Here is a 21,102-nt window from a genome sequence, read left to right as displayed (position 1 = left end):
TAAATCAGGCCGTGTGTCCCCAATGCAGTACATGAGCGCAAATGGAAGCAGGCACAAAGAGCCGACCTGGGTGTCCATTCCCAGGATCTGGGTCGGTCCGCTGGGCCTGGTGGACTCAATCTCCCAAGTGACCCAATAGCGAAAGAAGCTGGCAGAACTGGTCTGGATCAACATTGCCTTCGGTGACTGCGAACTGGCGTGACAAGGCATCCTGTTTGACATTACGAGACCCAGGTGATGGAAAAATGGAAACGAGTAAAAAACAGAGCCCACCTGGCTTGACGAGCATTTAAATGATTTGCTGACTGCAGGTATGCCAGGTTCTTGTGATAAGTCCAAACAATGAATGGTTGAGCTGTGCCCTCCAACCAGTGCCTGCACTCCTCCAATGCCAGCTTGATTCCTGCTCCCCGACATCGTAGTTTCTCTCTGGTGGGGTTAGACGGCGAGAGTAAAAAAGCACATAGATGAAGCTTACCATCCCTTTGTTGCAAGAGTACAGCCCCCACCACAGAGTCAGAGGCATCCACCTCCACCACGAATTGCAGGCTGAGGTCTGGTTGGGACAGGTGCAGCGACAAACTGCTCCTTAAGGCAAAGGAAGGTTGATTGGGCCTCAGGAGAGGTTTTACTCTGTTCAATTCAGTTCAATTCAATTTTATTTATATAGCACCAAATCACAACAACAGTCGCTTCAAGGTAGTATACAAAGTAATGAGACTGTATTGACATGAAACTGGCACTTTTCACCTATCACAAAGAGTCTGTTTTCCAGGAGATACTCAAGGACCTGTCTGACATGGTTCTCATACTCTGAAACTGACTTAGAGAAGATTAAGATACCATCAAGGTAGGAGAATATGAATGTAATCCCTTAGCACATCGTTCACCAGGGCCTGGAACATGGTTAGGCCGAATGGTATCACCAGGTACTCAAAGTGTCCAAGGTACGTATTGAACGGCGTCTTTCACTCATCATCTTCACGGATCCTTACCAAGTGATAGGCGTTCAACAGGTCAAGCTTGCTGAAAATAGTGGCTCCCTGGAGGAGCTTGAAAGCAGAGGAGAGCAGAGATAATGGATACTTGTTTTATTACTGTTATGATGTTTAATCCGTGATAGTCTATGCATGCTCTCATAGGTTTCTCACCTTCATCACTTCCTTCACGCTACCAGAAATGTCTTGGCTTGGCAGTGCTCCCACTGCAGCTCGGCCCATAATGAACTGAGGGTTCGTAGCATGTCATCCACCTGAATACAGAAAGACATCATGGCACCTAGGGAAGAGGGCAACTCACACATGGTTAATTCATCCTTTAACTCGTCGTTTACATTTTTCAATAAGGCTGAGGGCTTCTTGACACCAACCAGTATTTTCGGCCAGAATCCAAAAGTCTATAGAGTAATCTGCCATAATTCTCACAGGAGCACTTCTGCAGGCGTAAGATAAGTGAACATTGGGTGAGGAATCCTGCACATTTGTCCAACAGGAGAACAGCTACGGTGTGGGTAAGTAACTTTCCATGGATGAAGGTGGAGTGAGAGGAAGAACGGGCCCCTTGGCTGAAGCAGAATCTTCCTGTGGAGGAGGGAAATAAGGTGGTAATGTGCTTACCAGCGGCATCTCCTGCGTGACTGCCTAAGGGGGAATGGCAATTTCACCATGCAGATGTGTGAACATTTGCTCGTGGCGGGACAGCAGCACTTCCTGTGCTGCGAGAGCCTGATGGACCAGATCCTGGTCATGCTGGCTGGATCATTCTGTCATGGGACAGAACGGACTCAAGCACAGACCAGATCTAAGAATAAAAGTCAACAGTTTATTTACACAAAAACAGCAGGTGAAGCTATATACAAAGTGCGAGGGTTCCAGGGACCCAGGGAACAAGGGCAACAGGCTCGTTCACACAATCCAATCCAACACACTCCACACTCTGATCCAATGTTCATTCCATGCTCCTGTTCAGTCGGTCACGCTCTCACTCCATTCACACTACACCACACTGTCAGACTCGGGAACAGGAGAGGAAACTGGGACAGTTCCAGGGAATGGAGGTTACTCAATGAACTTCTGAGGATTTAAAGGACTGTTTTTCACCTGCTCCACTTCTGCTACAACCATCACTACAGTAAGCTGCTCAGGCTTCAGTTTAGGCAGCCGCTCAGGCTTCTACTCAGTCACTCACTCAGGCTGTAGCGCAGCCTGTAGCTCTGTCGTTAGCTCAGTATGCTGCTCAGCCATTATCGCAGCCTGCAGCTCAGTCATCCATTTTGTTATCTGTTTAGTCATGAGCGCCGTCATTTGCTCAGTATGCAGTTCAATTTCCCGCTCAGTCATTAACTCAGTTACCTGCCAAGTCATTAACTCAACTACCTATTCAGCCACCACCTTCACCTGCTCTTTCTATACAACCTGTAAAACTCAAATTAGAATGTATAAGCACAGTCTGCTCAACAAAAAGCAACTCAGAAACAGAGTATCTGGTTTTGTGTTCCTGGACCAGGGCCTTTAGGAAACAGTAAAGTTAAATAGTGTAAAGAAGGGAGCCCACCTGGCTTGCCGTGTAAGGCAGAGGTGTGGTTTCTGGCTCCGCTGCTGGGGAGGGGTGGTGCAGCGAGCTCAAGGGGCTGTGCCCGGCAGGCAGGGCAGCTGTGGGACATCTCCTAATCTAGGGTCTTCCATATTTCAGTGATGTCAGGACCAGAGAGGTGGGATAACTAGAGCGCGGTTGGTCTGGACCTCAGAAGATTAGGTCTCTCTTCCAAGTCTCTGTTAGTACACGAGTTAATAGTTGACCAACAAATCAATTTTCTCTGCCTTACAGAAACCTGGTTACAGCAGGATGATTATGTGCATGCCGAGGGCGCAGTGTGGCAGCATTTTCCCACACCAGCTCAATCAACCAAAGACCATGACAGAGTTTTAATTAATTTGAAAGCCTGATGCTTACCCTTGTCCAACCTAGCTGGAAAACTCAAAAAACAGTCTTTTTTGTTATCATCTATCATCCACACAGGCCTTACACAGAGTTTCTGTCTGATTTCTCAGAGTTGATCTGATTTAGTGGTCACCTCAGATAAGATAATTATTGTGGCTGATTTTAGCATCCATGTAGATGCCAAAAATGACAGCCTCAACACGAAATTTAATCTGTTATTAGAATCAATTGGCTTCTCTCAAATGTAAAAGAACCCACTCATCACTTTCATCGCGCTTTAGATCTTGTTTTAAAATATGGCATAGAAACTGAACATTTAACAGTGTTTCCTGAAAACCCTCTCCTGTCTAATCATTTCCTAATAACATTTAAATTTACAAAAAGTAATTACACAGGAATGAGGAATGGAATTAATCACAGTAGATGTCTTCCTAAAAGTGCTGTAACTGAGTTTAAGAATGTAATTCACCGACTGTTATCATCTTCAATGTCCTTTATTAACACAGAGCCAGGCAGCTACCTGAACTCTGCTCCAAGAGAGGTCGATTATCTTGTTAATAATTTTACCTGCTCACTACGTATGACTCTAGATACTGTAATTCCTATGAAAAGAGAACCTCTAATCAGAAGCACTTGACTCCCTTGTATAACTCTCAAAGGTGCACCTTACATCAGATAACTCATAAGTTTGCTGCTTTATAAGAAAGTCCTCCAGAAATCTAGAACATCTTACTATTCATCACTGATTGAAGAAAATAAGAACACCCCTAGGTTTCTCTTCAGCACTGCAGCCAGGCTGACAAAAAGTCAGAGCGCTGTTGAGCCAACCATTCCTTTAACATTAGCTTGTAATGACTTTGTGAATTTCTTCACAAATAAAATTTTAACCATTAGAGAAAAAATGACTCATAATCATCTCAGAGAGGTAACATTATCTACAGCTACTTTCAGTACCGTTGATATTCATTTAGTCTTTTTCTCCAATTGATCTTTGAGTCAATTTTAGTAATTACTTCCTCCAAACCATCAATGTGTCTTTTAGACCCCATTGCTACAAGACTGCTCAAAGAAGTCCTGCCATTAATCAATGCTTGAGTCTTAAATATGATCAACCTATCTCTAATAATCGGCTATGTACCACAGGCCTTCAAGCTTGCAGCATTTAAGCCGATGATCAAAAAGCCATCTCTTTGCCCATCAGACTTAGCTATTATGGACCAATTTACAACCTTGTTTTTATATCAATTCTTGAAAGAGTGGTTGTCAAACAGCTAACAGATCATCTGCAGAGGAATGACTAATTTGAAGAGTTTCAGTCAGGTTTCAGAGCTCATCACAGTACAGAAACATCTTTAGTGAAGGTTACAAATCATCGTCTTATGGCCTCTGACAGTGGACTCATCTCTGTGCTTACCCTGCTTGACCTCAGTGCAGTGTTCAATACTGTTAACCATAATATCTTATTATAGCGATTGAAATATGCTGTAAGTATTACAGGTACTGTGCTGCAGTGGTTTGTATCATATCTATCTAATAGACTCCAATTTGTTCATGCAAATGGAGAGTCCTCTTCACACAGTAGGGTCAATTATGGAGTTCCACATGGTTCTGATTCCGTTTACATTACACGTTTCCCTTAGGCAGTATCATCAGAAACCATAGCTTACATTTTTACTGCTATGCTGATGACACTCAACTTTATCTATCCATGAAGTCAGATAACACACACCAATTAGTTAAACTGCAGGAATGTCTTAAAGACATAAAGACGTGGATGACCTTTCTACTTCTAAATTCAGATCAGTCTGAGGTTACTGCACTCGGCCATGAAAACCTAGAAATATTGCATCTAACCAGATTATTACTCTGGATGGCATAACCTTGGCATCCAGTAACACTATGAGGAACCTTGGAGTCATTTTTGACCAGCATATGTCCCTCAATGCAAATATTAAACAAATATGTAGGACTGCTTTCTTCCATTTACTCAATATCTCTAAAATTTGAAATATCCTGTCTGAAAAACTAGTTCATGCATTCATTACGTCTAGACTGGACTAATGTAATTCATTATTATCAGGTTGTCCTAAAACTCCCTGAAAAGCCTTCAGTTAATCCAAAATGCTGCAGCAAGAGTACTGACAAGGACTAGAAAGAGAGAGCATATTTCTCCTGTATTGGCTTCCCTTCATTGGCTCCCTGTTAAATTCAGAATTGAATTCACAATCCTGCTCTTCACATACAAGGTCTTGAATAATCAGGCCCTTATCTTGATGACCTTATAGTACCCTACCATCCCATTAGAGTACTTCGCTCTTCCACTGCAGGCTTACTTGTTGTTCCTAGAGTGTTTAAAAGTAGAATGGGATGCAGAGCCTTCAGTTTTCAGGCCCCTCTTCTATGGAACCAGCTTCCAGCTGAACGTATTTTAAAACACTATCCAGAATCACAAAGACATCTCACAAAGACATCTCTCATAGGGTATTTTATTTAGCTTCAAATTCAAATGTGAGCATTTTATTAGTTACCCTGAAAAACACTGAAAATATAAATGTTCATCTTTGATATTTTCCAATCATCCCTTTCTTAATATTCCTCTCAGGGTGCAGTAAAATAATATAACATTTGGGAACAAATATACATAGTAACAATCCAAAACTGGATGCTAAGATAGCAAATATTTCCACTGCCACAGAAAATTTTGCAGGAGAACTGACATAAGCTGGGATGAAAGAAATCCATACAGCCCAGAAAATTAGCATGCTGAAGGAGATGAACTTTGCTTCGTTGAATGTGTCCGGTAGCTTTCGTCCAAAGAATGCCAGGAGAAGACAGACAAAGGCCAGTAGGCCAATGTAACCAAGGAGCAGGTAGAATCCAGGAGGCCATGGCTCTTTACACTCCACAACAATCTAATGATGTTAAACAAGTATGAATACAGGGAGATTTTATATGAATTCTCTCAGAGCCTCTCTCTCGCTTTTTATATATATATATTCAAAAGATCATTCTATATATTCAAGTTTCATTCTATATATTCAAGCTTCATTCTATATATTCAAAAGATCATTCTATATATTCAAGCTTCATTCTATATATTCAAGTTTCATTCTATATACTCAAGTTTCATTCTATATATTCAAAAGATCATACTATATATTCAGACTTTGGTTGGAATATATATATAATATTTTCCTAAAGGGCATTCCATAATATATATATATATATATATATATATATATATATATATATATATATATATATGTACAGATATATATAGACAGATACATATATAGATCAATAACTCAAAAACCTAAACGCTGGATAACCAGACCCAGGACCGTGACAATATCTATCTATCTATCTATCTATCTATCTATCTATCTATCTATCTATCTATCTATCTATCTATCTATCTATCTATCTATCTATCTATCTATCGGGAGATACATATATATATAGATAAATATTGTCACGGTCCTGGGTCTGGTGATCCAGTGTTTATGTTTTTGAGTTAGGTTATACTTTCTGGATTATGTATTTCTCTTTGTATTGTAATTATAGTTCTCTCTGTTATGTGTTCTTCTGTTATTCTTGGTCTCATCGGTGTGTGTTTTCTCATCATTTCCTGTTTTACTTTCACAGTCTTTATCCTATGTTAATGTTTCTGGTTTTGCGTCTCCCTGGTCCCGTCTGTTAATTAGTGACAGCTGTGTTGTTTTGCTTGGGTCCAGCAATAAAGCTGTGTTTAAGTTCAAGTTATTGTCTCTTTGAGTCTGCATTTGGGTCTTTTCCTGCCTGCATGGACACAGTACCTGACAGATATAGATGTAGATATATAGATATTGATATAGATATGAAGATAAAGATAGGGACATTTTTTGATGGTTGATATGATATATCAGGTAAATACAGAAAATATACTCACTTTTCCAGTTAAAGCTTGGTAGTTTGGGTTCCTGAATGGAAAGGGAGGTGCTCCCAACACCCAGCCAGAACAGAGACAAATCTGAGGGGAGGATAGGATGACAGAAGAATACCAAAACACACGTTAAACTCATGTTTAAGTGACAGTGACTGTTCGTCCTACCTGAGGAGCTGTCGTACAGATGATCAGAATCCTCTGCTGAGATGTTCCAAACAGCTTCCAACCCCTGGAACCAGATATACTAGTCCGGAAAGCCAGGAGGACCACAATGGTCTTAACAAGTAAGCAAGAGAGACACAGAACAAAGCTGATCCCAAATGCTGCTTGGCGGAGCCTGCATGTCCACCAAGATGGCTGACCAATGAACACCAGAGAACACAGGAAACAGAGCTTGAGTGACAGGAGAAGCAAGAAACTTATTTCTGAGTTGTTGGCCTTGACAATGGGTGTATTGCGGAAACTGTGAAAAATAATTGTGATGATGGATGTCAGGATGAATCCAAGCAGGGTGAGTGCTACCAGGATGATACCCATGGTGTCGTAGAAAGAGAGGAATTCTTCTTCCCCTGCAACACATTTCACTTTTTCTTTGTCTGACCAGAAGTACTCAGGACATTTTGTGCACTCAGTAGAACCTTTCGTAACACAAAACATAGATATATGTGTATAAACATTCAGTAACTTCTAATTGCATATCAGCATGTTTTGATGGTTCTGGTTTAAACTGTGCAACTTTAAATTCAATGACCTTCTTTATTACACTACATAATAATTGATTTAAAAAAAAATAAACATAATAAACATATATAGACTACCAGTCTTGTTACTGATCTCTCCATCTGCACAGGGCAAACAGTCAAAGCAGCATTTGGGTTCTCCTTGGCGTGTGGCCTGCCTGTTGCCGGGAGGACATGGAGCACTACACTGAGATACAGGAACCTGAACAAGGAACAGAGAAAAGTAAAATAACGGGCATAAATATGTTGTATCTGAGAATCTGAGATAGTGTATCAAATTTACTTTAGTTTAAAACATCTTTATTTTAGGTGTCATATCAAATACGTGCAAGATAACTATGACCTACCTGTAACTGTCCTTTTGTCCATACAATACTGTTCTTTATTATCTGCAACTGCTCTCTCTGTGGTGCTGAACCATCATAGGTTCCAACTTTGATAAATCTAGCATAAAGTAGCATGAAATATTTGAAAAAGCAATTAGGTTAATGTTAAATGTTACTACAGTTTATTGTTCACAATTACTTCAACATGCAGTTCATTTCCACCTTTATGTATATATAGCTCACCTGATTTCATCCTTGCTGTCCTTCTGCCAGTTAATAATGTCATAAAGAGGGACAGGCTCTCCATTGGTGTCAAAATACACGTTCTCATCAAACTGGTTGTGGAAATTTACCATTTTCAGATGATGAAGAAACTACAGGAAAAGAAAATTAGAAAAACAAAACAAAGAATGTCAAAAAACTACACATGAATCCCATGAATGTTGAATTACATAAATGTTGATTTTAAATATTTTATAATATTTTCAATTACCTGACCATTTGAAAATGAGCTGTGTTTCTCACACAATCCCCCACTAGGTCCTGCTGAATCGCAGTTCAAAAAAGTGTGCAGAGCATGGGCAATGGCATACACAGCTTTATACACATTGTAGGATATTCGAACCTGAGATACATCACTATAACTGCTGTCAGTGTTTCTCAAATCCTCTGACCCTGTGCATACAGGCTTTTCAAAAGCATATTCACCGTCTTTATAAGCTGACATGTTAAATAAACTTTTTTGTCCCACATTAAATCCGACCATATAAAGAGAATTGTTTTGGAAACCTGGGTTGTAACGAAAACTATCATTATCATTAAAATCATCTGCTTCATAGTCTTTGGCTCTTTGGCTTTCAAACTCTAGCTTACAACCAAAATGTTCTTCCCAGAACATATTGAAAAATTCCATTCCTGGTTTGGGAGAGGGTCGGACATTCAAAAGAAACTCTTTCAAGCCTGGGATGCTGACTCCAGGGAAAGTGAAGCCCAGTGTTCCCTGTAGAATGTGGAGAAACTGGGGTGAGGCCAGTCGGCTCGAGGTCACCCAGGCTTCACTGGCTATCCATTGTATCCCTGTCACATTCCTTTGAGCTAGCTGGAAAATCATAGATAAAATAATGCAGCAATTTTCATGAAAACAATTATGAGCATAATAACACTATATATCACTACTTACTTCTAAGAACAGATTTAGGAGCTTCCCTTCTGTAGCAAACACCACCACAACCCGAGCAGTTGAACTCTCCAGCGTATCTGTCATTTCTTGTATTTCAGCCATTGTGGGCGATGTTGGGATGGTGAGATGAAATGCCACACATCCACCTTGCCTTCCAAACTGATTAGAGAATGCTTGGATGCCATAAAGGCTGTAGTCATCCTGAAATGTATATACAGAAAGCATTTATAAACCATGTTGCTGTCTAAAAATGTCTCATTGTAGCATTTAAAAAAGTTTTTATCTCACCGTAGTTCCTATTGTGCCCACCCAGAACCAGCCTAAAAATGTGACAAGCTTTACGAGACCTCTAACTTGAAAGAGATCACTTGGCACAGTTCTTAAGAATGATGGGTACAAATGCTTATCAGTAAGACAGGTACAGGTGGAAAAATAACTCACCTAGAGAGAAAGTGATTTCTTTCTGTATTATTGAGCTAAAACACAAATCAAATACACAACACTATTAAATAAAGTTGTACAGTATATTACCAGTGGTATGTTGAAAGGGCCAAGTGTGTGAGCGACAGCTCTTGTAGGGGAAGAGGATGCAAGACCAATCACAGCAGGCACCGGAGAATAATACAGACATGTGGAAGACTCTTTCGTCTTTATTTCTTCTCTTGTATTTTCATTTAGGTAATATCCAGTGTTTTTAACACTATTTGAAATTTCATTTCTATTTTTCAATGAGGTCATTATTTCTTTTGTAGTTAGTTTTACAGTCTTTAACCCTTCCCCGTTGATACCATTGTATTCAGTATCTTCTGATTTTTCAACTTTACTGTCAACAGTTTTAGAGTGTCTGAATAACGAAAAAAGAGCCTGCAGGCCGGTGGGGATATGGTCACAGCAGTCTATGATATGGTAGCCTAGTTTAACACCTGGTAACAGACTTGAATTATGGTTAATTTCCTCCACTGCAAACACCATAGTCATCATCCAGCGAAAGGCTCTTTGATAAAAGCTGTAGATAAGAAAAACTCCATAACGTATTTATTCATTTAATAAAATAATATCATTTAAACAGTCTTATAGAAACATGGCAATATGGTCAAAGCTTATGCTTTTTTGAATTTGTGTTACAAGGAAGAAGAAAAAAAAACACTATACTACACTCACCTGCTGCATGATGTAATTTGAGGTTTACTGTTGTAGCTGTGCTGTGGCTCAGTGACAACATAATGCAGAGGGAAAAACCCTCCAATCACAACATCCCCATCAGAGTGCAAGGCTGGGAGGTCACTGCCTCCCAGTTTTACACACTGAGATAAACTAGAATCAACACTTCTCATTCCCCTGATCTTTAAACCATGCATTGGCTCTGTCATCGCAGCTTCTTCTTTTTCCACAACACCTCCCTCCACACTTAGTGACTTAGTAATGTTAACATCAAAGAACACAATACAAATCGTATTAAAGAAGACATTAAAAAACACCCAAAGAAAATAACCAACAAGGGTTGAATGCATTATCCACAGTAAACTCATAAAAACTTTGTGCTTAAACCAGTGGTCCTCTAGCATAGTGTATGACACCACAGTGAAGTGTTTTAATATATCTGGTGCTTGTGTCATTTTATTGTTTCTTATGAGTCATCATTAGATCACCCAATCACAGCAAAGTGCAACAGGAGAGAGGATAACACTGCTTGAACAAATCATTAATTTCTTAAGTTGAACCACTGCTTTAAATTCAAGTTTGTTAAGCTGTTTTCCTAGAGTCACACACTTTTCATTACAAAACACAGAAAAGAATAATATTTTTTTCATTTCCTCTGATATATTATTATTCCCCTTTGTCTGGTGCTAAAAACCACCACAATCTCTCCTTATTGCATCTCCGGCAGATGCAGTCCAGCATTCCCACATTATAACTGTTCATCATATGTAGCTATCTCCAGTGTTTGGTCACTCTGCTTCCAGCACACTTATGTTTCTTGTTAGTCAGAAGCTACAATCACCTTACCTTTCCTGTGAATGTAGAGGGGACACTCTGGGGTAATTAAGTAAAACCAGATAACTACAGAATGCCCTGGGTCTGTTGAATTTGCTTTGCAGTACAGACCTCTGCTCACAAAATTTGAAATCCTTAATTATTTTATATTTTTCAGAAAATCCATGCGATGTTGTAGTGAAATATGAATTATTTATGCCTCAATACTAGCCATGCATGTTTTTTTTCTGCATTTACACAGTGTTTGAGAGTAACGGAATACATACCAGTGTTATGTATTTAAAATACAAAATATGAGTAATTGTATTCCGTTACAGTTACCGTTTAAAAAGATGATATTCAGAATACAATTACTTTGTTGAAATAAATGGATTACACTGCAGTCTTTTTCTGTTTCATATGTTGGGCTATGCCCTCTCTATTTTTGGTAATTCCACACCGGTAGAAACCCAAATAAAACACGCATTAAGAGGCTCTAATGCCTGTGTGTCAATCGCAGTCTCAGGCCATGTCACCCCTACTTGCGACCCGCATAATAAAGCGAATATTTTTTTTTTAAAATCATTGTTTGAAAAGTTTTTTAATATGAAGGCAATAGGCAGAGTATAGAATGTAGCTAAAGAATGTAGCCTCATGGGCAGTGTATTACGATTACGTGCTGCAGGGAGAATGGACTGCCATACCCGTTACAGTATGTGCCTGTGAGCGTGAGGGAGGGGGAAAAAGGAGAGTCAAAAAGTACGAGTTGTCACCAACCATAAATGGGAGATGGAAGCATGTAAATATAATAATTACCACTGCAGGCAAAGAGTGCCTGACGAGCCCAGTTGTAAGTAAGCTATTAAGACTCGACTGGACATTGTGTTCATTTTTTCCTCCAAAAAAAAAAAAACGTTTTGTTGAAGCAGCCTTTCAACTGCTCTCTCTGTCTCTCGCTAGCAAAGTTGACCCAGACAACAAAGTAGAGCTAGTTTTCGGCTACGAGCCCGTTTTATACGCACGGAATAGTTTTCTATACGAGATCGCTGCAAAAAGTGCAGCTTTACCTAATGTCCACCCTACTGTTACTCATTTTATACTAAGATTTAAAAATCTAGTTGGTATTGGTGTGGCAAGTAGCCTTCAGTAATAGTAATAAACAGCATTGGGTAAGTTACTTTAAATTAGTAACTTAGTTACATTACTAGTTACTTCTATCAAAAGTAACTCAGTTACTTCAAGGTACTCGTTACTTTCAAAGTAGCTAGTTACTAGGGAAAGTAACATTGGTTTTACTCAGAATTCTCTTATTAATGTGTTGCTTCCCTAACCGGATACCCAGCAAGGATGCCAGTCTTCTAGCTTGCTTACATGTTAGCACTATCCTGTCACAAGTGCACTGTGCCACCTAGCAACAGAAAGGAAAAAATTATGTGCATATTTCCATGAGAGAAATCACACACCTGGACCATCGTCGACTGCCGCTATGATTTTAGTCTACGTCACAGCGTCATATGCGCTTTTTAGGTCCAATACGGAAACTGCAGTCGTGGTACTTTCAATTGTACTCGGAATTCGGAAATTCTGCCTTCCGAGTAGGAAGATGTAGGTAACTCCAGACTGCAGATGAGATGCATACAGGGCTGGACTGGGACAAAAAAATTGGCCTGGGCATTTTGACTAGAGACCAGCCCACCATTATAGGAAAAACCATAAATCCTTTGAATGAAAACAAACACTGTTGTGACAGTGATGTACACTGTCTTGTTGATATATATATATCAGTCTAATTGTCATGGTCCGCGGCCCGGCGTCCGGGGTGCTGTTGGGATGCCCACGCCCACGGGCGTGGCTGCTAACCCCACACCTGCATCCCATCCCAGGCGATCACCAGGTGGACTATTTAATCCTGCCCTACCTGCTGCTCCACGCCAGTCCGTAGTCGCCTCTCAGCGATCACAACTCAGCGTTTTTGCGAGCCACCTGCCTGTCCACCTGTCCGCCTGAGATTCGGAAGCACTATCAGCCTCGCCGTCTCGACCCTTTTGGAGCCCCCCCCTCTGGTTCACTCAGCCCGGCTACCTCCGTAAGACGTATACTCCACCTTCCCTCGTATGCTGCCTTTATTCCGCACCCCAGTAATCTGTTTCTCTTTTTTGTTTTGCAGCTTCTCACAGCCCCGCTCTCGGCGTTCCCTGCGCAGTTCACCTCCCCAGTCCCTCGGTTTCTTCTGGTTCCATACGTTGTTTTTTCGGCTACCCTCACGGGACACCTTTAGTTATAATAAATTTGCTTTCTTTATTCCCTCCTACCCTGGTGTGTGTGTTCTGCTTCTGGGTCCAGCTTGCGCACGGAACTTCGGTTCATGACACTAATAAACTTAAACCTACACAATCCTCCCTATTCTGGTATTCTAAACAGTACTTAGCCAAAACCCAAAGACTGCTTGGTTTTGTTAACCTCCTGAACTATCTACAACACATGGTGGAAACCTGAAATTAAGACAGAGAAGACTAGAGGTGAGACATGATCATTACTGAATATTAAAATAATAAATGACAGATTTAGTGATATTTTCATAAACTATTTATTTACCACATCAATAACAAGCATGGGTTAGGGTTCTAACATAGCAACCTTTAAAAAGTGAAAGGAGACAGAAAGACAGGTGAGAAAGTGTTACAGCCAAGAGGGCCAGGCGGTGAGTGCAGACACAGAGGGAGGCAAAGCTGGCGTGAATACAGTGCTTTATTTACAGTGCTTAGTTTAATTACAGAGCAGGAAATAGTGTAAGCTATGAACTGTGACGGCTATGAACTGTGACGGCTATGAACTGTGAAAGCCATGAACTGTGAAGGCTAAGAGGCCAGACTATGGAACATAAAGCTTAGACTATGCGCTATGCAGGCGCAATTCTAGGATCAGAGCTTTGGGGGTGCTGAGCGTCCAGAGAGCTGCCCAGCCAGGCAAGATAAACCTGTCTCTGTCAGTCCCTGCATCCTTAAATGTTGTCCCGAGTTCTCTCTGACTGTCACTTTGGTGCATTTAAACCCTGTTCCTCCCTGTCCTCATCGTCTGTTGTCTTCGTCTCCGTTATCAGTCATCATAATTTTACCATCTCTGTGCAAGTCTGCAAATTTCTTTATTAAATCATAAGATTCTTAAATTCATCAAGTCTCTCTGTGCCTGGGTTCTCGTCACAAAACATGACATCACTGTTTTGTACATTTTAACACAATTTAATCCCCACATTTGTGAAAGAAAAGCAAAACACTTTTTGAAAAGTCTGTAAAAAAACCATCAAATCTGATCAAGGTTATTTAAATGCTGCAAAAGAAGAATGGATTAGAAAAAATACATATCCTAACCTTAATTACCGGGGGAGAATAATGAATGATGCTCATAGTGAGTAAAAAGTAAACTGAGTGCACTTTTTGGACAGAGATTCACTTTTAATGTGTATGTATAATATAATACAGATGCACAAAAAACACTCCCAAAACAGAATAAATTATTACAAATAAATTATTACAAATAAATTATTACAAAATATTAATAAAAGCTATAAAAATGGAGGCAACTTTGCCTGTGGTAGAATGTATACAATGTATGAAAAAATCTTTATTGCAGATACTAATTTCACTAATTTAATAATAATAATTTTGTGTTGTAACATTTATGACTTTCATGCTTTCATAGTGGTACTTAGGAGAGCTTGACATTTTTATCAGGTGGTACACACTGTAAAAAGTTTGAGAAACACTGATAAGTGTATGTGTGCTTTTGGAAAACATTTGAAGCTGCAGTACAGAATCTTTGAAACAAGCTTAAAACATTTTTAGAATATAAACAGAGCACTCTGCTTCTCTTTACAGCTCCACACTCCACCAGGGCACCGTTTGGCATTTTCTGATAGTGTGCAAATGTGATCTACGTACTGCGTCAGTCATACAGACAACTGGACAGTCCAAAAGTTGGCCTACCTAAAACTGGCTGAGGTTTTAGTAGAGTTGTGGCTGAACCACATAAAAACATATCATTAATTTTAATCTCTCCAATCAATTACAATGTTATGTTGGAATGTTGTTAAAGAGGGTCAAAAATGTTTCAACCCAGTTTGTTTTGCAGATTCTGTATAGCAGCTTTAATATAGGGAGGACACAACCTCCAGATTGTGTGAGTAAAATCAGGTTTTTTTTTCTCTTTGTCAGTTTAACAGTTTCTGTTTTGCATGTCACTATTCCCTGTCTGTTTTCTTACCTGGTTCTTCCTGATCTTGCCCTTTCTCCTCACATTCCCCTCTTTCCTCTCTCCCTCTTTGGACTGACAATCATACACAAATAGATTCAATTAGATGAAAAATTACATTAATATGAAAAAAATTCTATTAAGATCACTAACAAAAAGTCCTCTCTCAGTCTACTTTCAACCAAAAGGCAAATAACCAAACCACATGAACATCTAATAAAAGATAGACACACACACACACACACACACACACACACACACACACACACACACACACACACACACACACACACACACACACACACATGCACACACACAACAGGAGTTATAAGGTTAATGGGCATTCAGTCAGTTAGCTAGTTAGTATTCATTACAAACAGGACAGTGGTAACCAACAGTAGGCTGCGGACAATTTAAAGTTTTAGATTTTAAATAGGCTGTATGAATTTGAATAGGAGCAACAGGACGGTCAAATGTCGCTGAATTTACTACACAGCAGGACGGATTGTAGGGTAGCAAACATTGTCAGAAAACAAGTTTTCAACACAGCAGGTTACCTGGTGTAATGTTTTTCGGCTAAAAAGAAACATGGTCTGACTCCTACCTAACTATATAAAGAGTAACTGAAGGTTAAATGCAGCTAATATGTCCTGTTTTAAGCCAGGCACTTACACCTCCGGTCCGCTGCGTCTCAGCCACCATCGCTCTGGCAGCAACGGCGCTAGAGCCAGAGCAGAGGAGAGCCAAGTTGGAACAAACCATTTTGGGAGGGGGGTTATCTAAACTTGTTGTTAAAATGTTATGTCTCAAACAAGTACTGTATGCTTTTTATATTTTTAGTAGTGTGTCACACAAACAGCAAATATTGTCAAAAAAAAGTAAGAAATCTTTGGGGGTGCTTTGATTCATTTTGGGGGTGATGAAGCACAGAAGGGGGACAGAAGACTGTGTTCCATCTTCGGAAGGTTCATGACTCATTGAGATCACCTGATGCAAGATCTGAATGGGGTTTGAGGCACCTGGAAAGAGATCTCAAAACTGCACTGTAGGTACCAACAATGCAGTTCACATCTTCGGTCATACGCTCTCAGTGGGTCACATAATAGGGCGAGGCACGGTCTCACAATGACTTCACCTGAAACATCTGCTCATAATGACCCATGCCTTTTTCACACATTGCTGCATGTGGTGAGGTACATGATCAATAGTGGATCAACAACCTTGTTAAGGGACAACTCCCACTAGGAATTTAATACCCGGGACTACACCATTTGGTTTAGAACTGGAGAAGCTTCTTGAGATATGAAACTTTTCTAGTCGCGATCACTAGTTGATCAAGTTATATTTTAACCATATGTTCATCCAGCACTTGGAGGACTTTGAGGAAACCTACTCAAGGTATTCTAGAGCAGTGGTCCTCAACCTTTTTTGTTTATGTCCGACAATATTTTTAAGGTGTCGCGGATAAATACAGCAAAATAAAACCAGTACTGGTACCAAAATAAAGAAGATTTGTTCATAAGTCACATGATTAATAGTGGATCAACAACGTTGTTAAGGGACAACTCCCACTAGGAATTAAATATCTGGGACCATCTGGTTTAGGACTGAAGAAGCTTCTTGGATGAGAGATGAAACACCTTCAAAAAACTCAAAGAAGTCTAGTTACTTTCTTTCCAAGCGCCTTATATTACTGCATATAGACAATCATTATACCTCATGGCATTGATCAATCTGTTATTACTACAAAATAAAAAAGAAATGTGTAGTTTTCTTTATTATGCCTTCCTTATTTATGGTTTTTACATAGAAACTAAACATTGCTTCTGGGAAATAAGCCACAGCATCACTGAAAAAGATATTTAATAATCACATCATCATGTTCAAACAAAGGACCAGGATTATTATCAGCATAATAGTATAGAAAAAAGTATACTAAAATCTGAACTTATATTTAACATTAAGATCATTATATGGTACTAAACTCATGATAATAAGGTAATATGTTTTGTTTACCATACCATACCATACGTTATTGCCTCTTGGGGATTGTTAAATTTGGTTTCCACAGTATTATTCCTAGTTCTTCTTCTTTTGTCTACGCTGTTTAGGGGTCTCCACAGTAGATCATCAGCTTCCAACTCACCTTATCCCTGACATTCTCATGTGTCACACCACTCACTTGTCAGAACAGGAATTGATGAACATTAGCAAGTACTAGAAGCTCTATACTATAACTGATTTTTGTTGATTAAATATTTCTTAGTGTTCTTCTCAGGCTTAAACAATATGATAAAACACTTGGGAGCAAATATACACATTATTAGCCCAAAGCTGGAGGCCAGAATTGCAAAAATCTCCACAACTACAGTGAATTTCCCAGGAGAGCTGACATATGCTGGGATAAATGTGATCCAGACAGTACAAAATATTAGCATGCTGAAGGTGATAAGCTTGGCTTCATTGAAATTATCAGGTAATTTGCGGGCTAAGACTGCTAAAACAAAGCAAAAGGCAGCAAGTATGCCTAAGTATCCAAGCACAGCCCAGAAGCCAGCAGCTGAGCCTAATGCACATTCCAATATGATTTTCTCCTTGTATGTGGTTAGATTTTTTATTGGAAAGGGAGGGTTCACTACCAACCAAACAGTACATATTAAAACTTGAATAAAGGTGAAAGACACAACAGTCATTCTTTGCTGTGGAGGACCAAACCATTTCATGACATTACTACCTGGAATTGTAGCTTTAAAAGCCATTAAAACCACTATAGTTTTCCCAAGTACACAGGAGATACAGAGTACAAAGGTGATCCCAAATGCAGTGTGACGCAGCATGCAGGACCACTCAGATGGTGCTCCAATGAAAGTTAATGAACATAAGAAACACAGAGTCAGTGAGATGAGCAGCAGGAAGCTCAGCTCAGAGTTGTTGGCTCGGACAATTGGAGTTTTCCTATGACAAAAGAATACAGCCGCAGTTACGATGGTCAGACAGGCACCAATGACTGAGAATGTAGCCAGGATAATTCCTAGGAGGTCTTGAAAGGAAAGATACTCTACAGGCTTAGGGATACAAGTGTCTCTCTTTTTGTTAGGCCAGAATTCCTTTTGACAAGGTAAACAATCAGTCGAATCTGGATAAAAAACACATAAATACAATTTTTTCTTGATTTTTATATATACACAATGAAACATTTTAAATGCATCGTAATCATTTCTCTTTACCTGTACTATTACTGATCTCCCCCTCAGGACATGCTGTACAGTCATAGCAGCAGATGGGTTTTCCTTTCTGCAACACTTTACGAGTTCCTGGAGGACAACTGTCCGTGCACACTGACACTGGCACCTGTGAAAGACATAAAGGTTGCAGAATAAACGTAAATATTTACTATGCAGCTGTGTGTTGTTGTTTACTAATCGATCGTGCGATCGTGGCTCAAGAGTTGGCAGTTCGTCTTGTAATCAGAAGGTTGCCGGTTTGAGCCCCAGCTCGGACAGTCTCGTCGTTGTGTTCTTGCGCAAGACACTTCACCCGTTGCCTACCGGTGATGGCCAGAGGGGCCGATGGCGCGATATGGCAGCGTCGCTTCTGTCAGTCTGCCCCAGGGCAGCTGTGGCTACAACTGTAGCTTGCCTCCACCAGTGTGTAAATGTGTGAGTGAATGAATAGTGGAAATGTAAAAGCGCTTTGAGGGTCTCGAAAACCGCTATATAAATGCAATCGATTATTATTATTACTAAAGTTTGTCAAATTCTGACTGCTTACTTTCATGCTACCCTCCATCCAGGTAATGTTTTTGTCGATCTGGAATTCCTGGCCCACGTGCCGTGATGCATCGTACAGCCCTACAGTCACTATCTCAGTCACGCCGTTTTCACTTTTCTGCCAGTTAACCAGTTCATAAATAGCCACAGGATCCCCATTAGCGTCAAATGACACATCATAGCCATTTTGGGAGAAATTTGCTTTCTTCAGCTCAATTAAAATCTGATAAAATTAGGGATAAGGGGAGTGGAAAGCAAAAAAAAAAAAAAGATGCAATATTTCAATAACAAATATTAATATTGCATATCAATTCATATTGCAGTTGATGAAAGACACTGACATCAACATATTTATTTCTTCTGACCTGTTTGGACTCTAACTTGGTTAACTTGTCACACTTTGCAGTGCCATTTATTTCCTGGCACACTGCATTATGGATGGCATGTGCTACTGCATACACGGCCTTGTACACCATGTTAGTAACTCTGAGCTGTGATGTGTCAGTGTACTGGTTTTGCAGATTCTGTATGTCTTCATTTCCATCACATACTTTCTTCTTTGCAGTGGCATCTAAAATCACAAAAAGACAGAGCAGATGTCAACATTAAACTAGATCTCAACTGTGTTCTCTTTATAAATGTTGCAAATTATGCTGGTACCATGAAACATATTTATTTTATAAAAAATAAAATAAAATATAATAAAAAATGGAAAATAATCCTACCACGAATAATTAGTATAGGACATAATGTCTGGACTTCTTTAAGTTACAAAGGGACAAAAGGACCCCCAGATCAGATTAGAGGATCATCAGGGGGTCCTTTTGTCCCTCTGTGGGGGGATACTCCCACTAGGTTTATATCTGGGACTCTCCACCATTTGACCTTAGAACTGAAGAAGCTTCTCGGATGAGAGGTGAAACGTCTTCAAGTAACTTAAAGAAGTCCAGACGCTTTTCTTTGCAAGCTCCTTTGACTACGATGACCTGGATGACTGAGAACCTTCACAGACATATAGGACATAACACTAACAGTAATCTAGCTAATTGCATTTTCTATCGTACAATCACATTGCCATTACTAACAAGGAAATGCGATGTGAATGCGTTGCTATTTTTCAGCACACAGATGATTGAAGCTGTCTTCATCTTACCGGGAGCTGGGGGAGGGGGGGCAAAGTCACACAAGTGCTGCTGATTGGCTGAGGAAGAATAAAGTAGTTTACCATGACTACTTTATTCAAAAAGCTCTATATCATCATGGAGGTCTCTGATGTTAACTCAAACTACACATGACCAGTTTAAGATGACACAGCAACAAGATGTTATGTCAACCCTGGACAACCCTTAGTCTCCATTTCTTGTTTTAACAGTGTGAATTTCAAAGTATGTACCAGTTTTTAAATTGTGTTGATAAGCCACGAAAAAAACAGAGTTTTGTTATGTTTACTGCAGTGTTTTCTAAGGAAAGGGCTCGAAAGCATTCTCTTCTCTTGTTGCGATCAAAAACGAAAGAAAAGAAAAAAAACACAGTTTTTCCTATTGGTGGAAAAATGTGTCATGTTGACCAATCAAAAGATGATATGAGAGAGCAAAAGAGAAAGAGAGGGAGCTTTGAGATGCAAGAGATTAGTGTGTTTGGAATGTGTCGTTAGTGTGTCGTAGAGTCGATAGTTTTATTTTGTGTGTCAGAACAATGAGGCAACTGCTAAATGTTGCAGTTGTAAGTGCGGACGTATTTTACCTCCACAAACAGCTGAGACGTGGTTTGCGATACATGTGGCAAAAAAGTGCTCCAAGAGTGAGGTGTTGTGGCCATACTAGGGAGACATTCAAAAGGGCTGTTGGGGGGGGATAAATAAATTTTACAGGGTTTATTTATCGGATAAAATATGTCAATTCAGAGGCTGCTTCCACCTGAGGACCTGGCCTTCACGGTCTAAAGAAAGCCGGGTAGTACGTCACAAGCTCTCTCGGTGGAGGGAAACTCTGCCATCTGC

At 39.9% G+C, this 21,102-nt stretch overlaps 2 protein-coding genes across 2 annotated transcripts in view; both read right to left on the bottom strand.

Annotated features, from left to right (window-relative positions):
- Positions 1–5,495: 5,495 nt before the first annotated feature.
- LOC308400665 (extracellular calcium-sensing receptor-like) lies at positions 5,496–9,336 on the bottom strand (the record flags this gene model as incomplete). The annotated part of the gene is made up of 8 exons (XM_080888501.1): positions 5,496–5,852; positions 6,869–6,949; positions 7,031–7,503; positions 7,684–7,807; positions 7,953–8,049; positions 8,175–8,305; positions 8,425–9,030; positions 9,112–9,336. The coding sequence occupies 8 exons, from the start codon at positions 9,334–9,336 to the stop codon at positions 5,496–5,498; spliced, it is 2,094 nt and encodes a 697-aa protein (XP_080744627.1).
- Positions 9,337–17,476: 8,140 nt separating this feature from the next.
- LOC308400648 (extracellular calcium-sensing receptor-like) overlaps positions 17,477–21,102 on the bottom strand; it is a 50,596-nt gene continuing 46,970 nt past the window's right edge. The window contains exons 8-11 of the mRNA XM_080888484.1: positions 19,469–19,674; positions 19,105–19,326; positions 18,561–18,684; positions 17,477–18,469 (exon numbers count right to left, since the gene is read on the bottom strand). Coding sequence (XP_080744610.1) covers positions 17,565–18,469; positions 18,561–18,684; positions 19,105–19,326; positions 19,469–19,674 — 1,457 coding nt within the window. The 3' untranslated portion in view covers positions 17,477–17,564. The remainder of the gene's footprint in view (positions 18,470–18,560; positions 18,685–19,104; positions 19,327–19,468; positions 19,675–21,102) is intronic.

This window comes from Rhamphochromis sp. 'chilingali', assembly GCF_963969265.1.
Source record: "Rhamphochromis sp. 'chilingali' genome assembly, chromosome: 8".
Classification (NCBI taxonomy): Eukaryota; Metazoa; Chordata; class Actinopteri; order Cichliformes; family Cichlidae; genus Rhamphochromis; species Rhamphochromis sp. 'chilingali'.
Note: the sequence above shows the minus strand (reverse complement) of the source record. Positions and strands in the feature narration are given on the sequence as shown.